The sequence below is a fragment of the Myodes glareolus genome, chromosome 19, assembly GCF_982192425.1.
Source record: "Myodes glareolus chromosome 19, mMyoGla1.1, whole genome shotgun sequence".
Lineage (NCBI taxonomy): Eukaryota > Metazoa > Chordata > Mammalia > Rodentia > Cricetidae > Myodes > Myodes glareolus.
In genome coordinates this window covers 61732620-61737530 of record NC_142044.1, presented here as the reverse complement: position 1 = coordinate 61737530, position 4911 = coordinate 61732620, and the positions used below count along the sequence as shown (strand labels likewise).

Genomic DNA, 4911 nt, shown 5'->3' with positions numbered 1-4911 from the left:
AGGAGAACCGTCAGAAAGGCCAGGGCAGGAAGGGCAGGTGGTTCCAAATAAGAGGAAGTGTGTGTTGGGTGTGTGTAGGCTGAGGGACTTACCACACAGGTGCAGTTGTGTCTAAGAACAATATCAGTGCTAAAGACGACCATGAACCAAGAAACGGCCTGAGTGCGGCATGGAACGACCCCATGACAGCTTTTGAGTGACCGGGATCTAGGCCCCACAGCTTAAGTTTTCAGGAAGGGTTTGAATCATGAAAAGGGACACTGGTAAGACCGCCTACGATTACTAGAACCACTTCTAAAAACCGAAGCCCTTGCACAAACACAAGACGGCAGCACGCTGCTGTTGTGGAAAGGGTGTTGAGGGAAAACAGGAAGGAAAAGGTCAGTGACTCCAGGACAGAGGCTTTCTGAACGTAGCTGAGGGCAGAGCAACCAGGAGAGGTGAAGAGTTGGCTGTCTTGGACACCTGCCTCTGCCAGCTTAGTGGGAGGGGACATGTCTTCGAAGAACAGAGAACAAACGCTGTCTTGTGCTTGAATCCTGTCGGTCACCAGTTGGCATGATGACCTCCTTGGGTAAGTTCCTTGGCTGTAAAATGGGAATAATTGTGCCTCCCGTGATTCGAAGGTTAGAGACTAACACCCTCTTTACAGTGAGTATTGAAATGGCAAATAGGTGCTATCACATGACCCTCGTCATGGGACGGAAAGACCAACAGATGGGTCAGAATTCGCCACCTCGGATCACAGGGTTGGGAATGCTGGCTTCTTCCCTCCAGGAGGTGGGGACAAGCAGGGGGAGGAGGAGCTCTCTCCTAGCGACCCGCCCATACCAGTCTGGCCTGGAGCTGAGGTGTCCTGGTCGCCTGCACGCGCACAGCCTGCCCTGGTGCCCCGGTGTCCCAACCAGGTCTGGTCATGTCCCTGCGCCCCTTTCTCTGGCCACTCCGGCTGCTGCTGCTGCTTCTGCTCAATGGGGCGGTGTGCCGAGCTGAGGCTGGGCCAGAAACCGAAAGTCCTGTCCGGACCCTCCAAGTGGAGACGCTGGTGAGGAGACTGCCGCGCCACCTCCCCAAACCCTCCTTCTCGCCCCCCCTCCCCGCCACCCTTCAAGGCTAAGGGATCGTGGGGGAGCACGAGGGGCTCTAAATGAACCTGTGAACGAAGAGAAGTGAAGGAACTGAGTTGGGGGAGAAGATGCTGGGTCTCGATGTAGTAACAGGGTTTTAGGAGGAGCAGCTTTGACCCTTGTAGTCTGATCACAGGTACAGCCCCCTGAATCGTGTACAGAATCCGCTGCCTTTGGAGACACGCTCCACATCCACTACACGGTGAGGGGCCTGGGGGGCCGGGGCGTGGTCTGGGAGGGGGCGGCACCCGAATGAAACACGTCAGCTTTGGCTTGGACACGTGGCAAGCTGTGCGACAGAACTGAGTCCTAGGGTCCGCTAGCACGTGGGGGCGGGAGTGCAGGGTGTCCTCGCCTGCTTCTTTCTCCTTCCTGTTTTCCCGCCAGTTACTCTCCAGCACTGAGAAGTGAAGGGTGGAGAGATCTCCAAGAAGTGTCAGCCCTTCGGGGCTTCCTCTTCCTTTTTGCTCCATGGGAGTGGGGATGCGAGAGGAGGGCAGGATGCAAAGCAGTTATGAGGGCTGCCGCCATCCCATCAGGCGGTCCCACTGTGTGTGGCCTGCTGGAAGGAAAGATGGGGTCAGTTCTTGCTCTTTGTCTTTAGGGCAGCTTGGTAGACGGACGCATTATTGACACCTCTCTGTCTAGAGATCCTCTGGTGATAGAACTTGGCCAAAAACAGGTGATTCCAGGTATGTCACCTGCACCTTTGTCTGCTTCCTAACCTAAGCCCTTGCGTAGTGCCTTGGCTGTCTGAGGTAAGCTGGAAAGGCTCCTAGAACGAGTAAGACCCTAAGGATCTTCAGCGGCCTTGGGTTCAAATTCATCACTGGGGGCTAACAGTTTAAGAAGTGGAGTAAAGCTCGCTTGAGGACGCTCGATGGGGTGTCTCTGATTTTCTCCTTGGGTGGTGTGTAGCTTCTAGTTCAGTTGTGTCTTCTTCCTCAAGGTCTGGAACAGAGCCTTCTGGATATGTGTGTGGGGTGAGTATCTGAACAGGGGTGGGCCTGACTACCCCTTTGCCTGTGTGGAAGCTTTCTCTGCTTCCCACATCTCCAGAAGGAGGACATTATAGAATAAAGGGGCTCTGACTTCACACTGGAGGGGTACAGGTCAGCGGGACCCCTCAGGGCACCTCTCTGTCGGTTTTAGGGGGGAATTGAGTTGTGTAGGGTGATTGGTACCTTTACTGGTCAATCTGTTAGGTGAAAAAATTCACATTTTGATGTCACTATCTGAGGTGGGAGGAGCTTCTGGTGGTGCTGGGCCAAGGTTGCCAGCTCACCTCTTCTGCCTGCCGCTCATTCCTCCCTCAGAGAGAAGCGAAGAGCAGTCATCCCTTCTCACTTGGCCTATGGAAAGCGAGGGTACCCGCCAGCCATCCCAGGTAATTGAGTAGGTCTTTTCTCCCAGCCATCAAAGCAGAGCCCCGAGAGCCACACGCACTGCTCTGTCTAGAACTTGAGAAAGTCCAGATCAAATTTGAGGAAAGAAGTAGCTGGGACCCTCTCCTTCTGACCCACCCGCTCTCTCCAATAGAGACTGCAGACAACCTGTTAGGGCCATCTGGCTTGATCATAGGCAGCTCGTGACTTTTGGCACCTTCCTGAGCCACGTGGGTCTTGCTGCCTACAATACTTATCCCAGAGGGCTAAAGTAACCCAAAACAAACCAAAAGGTGACCTCCAGAGCCCTCACGTAGAATGGGTAAGGAGGTGGCCCTGGCTGCTGGTTCCTAGTACCTCACCTTCAGGTACTACTGCTGATACCTGTTCTGAAGGGCAGAGATCAGACAGATTTTCCGATAGGTATCTCTTGCTTTGCATTAGAACACGTGTTCCACTAGGTAAAATGTGATCTGCTCCACAGAATTCTGGGGACGTGATATGCTAGTGCAGGCTTTTAGGGAGCCCTGAAAAGAGGGTGGGGAGAACCAAGCAAAATCTCTCTCTCTCTTTTTAAAAAAGATTTATTTATTTATTATGCATTTAACATTCTGCCTCCATGTATGCCTGCATGCCAGAAGAGGGCGCCAGATCTCATTACAGATGGTTGTGAGCCACCATGTGGCTGCTGGGAATTGAACTCAAGACCTCTGGAAGAGCAGTCAATCCTCTTAACCACTGAGCCATCTCTCCAGCCCCCAAAATCTCTCTTAATAAGCAGGTGTGGCTGTTGCACTCAGGAGGCAGAGGCAGGTGGATCTCTGTGGGTTCGAGCCCAGCCTGGTCTACATAGTGAATTCCAGGACAACTGAGGCTACAGAGTGAGATCTGGTCTCAAAAATAAAACACAACAATTAAAAAAAAAAAAACCTCTTAGCAAAACTCTCCCCATTCCCAGTGCTGCTTGTTTGCTTCATTTGAAACTGTCTGACTCCTGCCCCCCTCAAGTGCGTCTCTCCTGTTTCCCAGCCCTTCTTTGAAACTCCTCTAAGAATTGTATTGTATGTGCTCATCAGTTGCTGGAATTTTTAAGGATATCTGCTTTTATTCCAGTTAATTATAGTTCTACAAAATCCTATCCATGTGACTATTTAGAAATGGGATCCATCTGGTACAGAGAAGACTCAGTGCATGTAAATGCTCACTTGTGGGGCCAGACAGATTCTCAGTGGTTAAGAGCACTGGCTGCACTTGAGGACCCAGGGTCAGTTCCCAGCACCCATTGGTGACTCACCACCACCTGTAGTAGTTCCCGGGGAAAGTGACCCCCTCTCCTTACGCTACATGGTACACAGACATACATCAGGCAAACTACTCATATCCATAAAATAAAAACAAATCTTTAAATAAATAATGCTCACTTGTAAATGTGAAAGAACCTGCAAGTTTCCCATGCACAGATTTCCTTTGATTCCAATCAGATTTCATTGATTCCAAGCCACGTGTTTTGTTGTAGTTAAGGTCAACATGTGTGTCCTCAGCCTGCTCCTAACCCTCTTCTGCCTTTTCTGAGGGAGCCCAACCCCACATTTCAGATTGCCAGAATCAGTTATTTTCTACAGCCTACCCTGATTTAATCCCAATTCAGAGCTCTGGATGCATCACAGCAATTTTTAACACCCCCAAGCCTCTCCAGTGGAAGCAGTGGTGCGGCTTCTAACCCCTCCCCCCACCCTCTGCCTCTCCAGTGGATGCAGTGGCGCAGCTTCTAACCCCTCCCCCCACCCTCTGCCTCTCCAGTGGATGCAGTGGTGCAGCTTTTAATACTCCCCCCTCTGCCTCTCCAGCGGATGCAGTGGTGCAGCTTCTAACCCCTCCCCCCACCCTCTGCCTCTCCAGCAGCTGCAGTGGTGCAGCTTTTAATACTCCCCCCTCTGCCTCTCCAGCGGATGCAGTGGTCCAGTTTGATGTGGAGCTGATTGCATTGTTTCCAGCCAACTACTGGCAAAAGCTGCTGAAGCGCTTTTTGCCTCTGGTAGGCATGACTATGGTGCCGGTCCTCCTGGGTCTGATCGGGTATTACCTATACAGAAAGGCCAGCAGACCCAAAGTCTCCAAAAAGAAGCTAAAAGAAGAGAAACGAAACAAGAGTAAAAAGAAATAAAATAGTGATCTTTAACAAAACTTTGTATTCTTCGCTTGATTCTACTACCCCTTTTTTCTTTAGTTTTTTACTTTTTACTGTGTGTGTGTATGTGTGTGTGTGTGTTGGCTTGAATGTGGAGATCAGACAGCACTGTGAAGCTGGCTCTCCCAGAGACTGACCTGAGCTCGTCTAAGTACAGAAACAAGTGCTTCACCTGTTCAACCATCTCTGGTACCCCCTTTTCTTCAAAGAT

The 4911-nt window shown here is 51.1% G+C and overlaps 1 protein-coding gene across 2 annotated transcripts; it reads left to right on the top strand.

Moving 5' to 3' along the window:
- Positions 1 to 257: 257 nt before the first annotated feature.
- Positions 258 to 4696, top strand: Fkbp11 (FKBP prolyl isomerase 11). 2 transcript variants are annotated; one of them, XM_048444673.3, is made up of 7 exons: positions 289 to 574; positions 909 to 1045; positions 1264 to 1329; positions 1732 to 1819; positions 2077 to 2110; positions 2444 to 2514; positions 4459 to 4696. In XM_048444673.3, the coding sequence occupies exons 1-7, from the start codon at positions 559 to 561 to the stop codon at positions 4674 to 4676; spliced, it is 630 nt and encodes a 209-aa protein (XP_048300630.1). In that variant the 5' UTR covers positions 289 to 558; the 3' UTR covers positions 4677 to 4696. The 2 variants fall into 2 exon arrangements, with proteins under 2 accessions (XP_048300631.1, XP_048300630.1); XM_048444674.3 differs by lacking the exon at positions 909 to 1045 and having other exon boundaries at positions 258 to 574.
- The last annotated feature ends 215 nt before the right edge of the window (positions 4697 to 4911 follow it).

Coding starts and splice junctions, on each gene's coding strand:
- Fkbp11 (XM_048444673.3), top strand. Junction 1,820..2,076: donor CCAAAAACAGGTGATTCCAG/GTATGTCACCTG, acceptor TTCTTCCTCAAG/GTCTGGAACAGAGCCTTCTG. Junction 2,111..2,443: donor CTTCTGGATATGTGTGTGGG/GTGAGTATCTGA, acceptor TTCCTCCCTCAG/AGAGAAGCGAAGAGCAGTCA.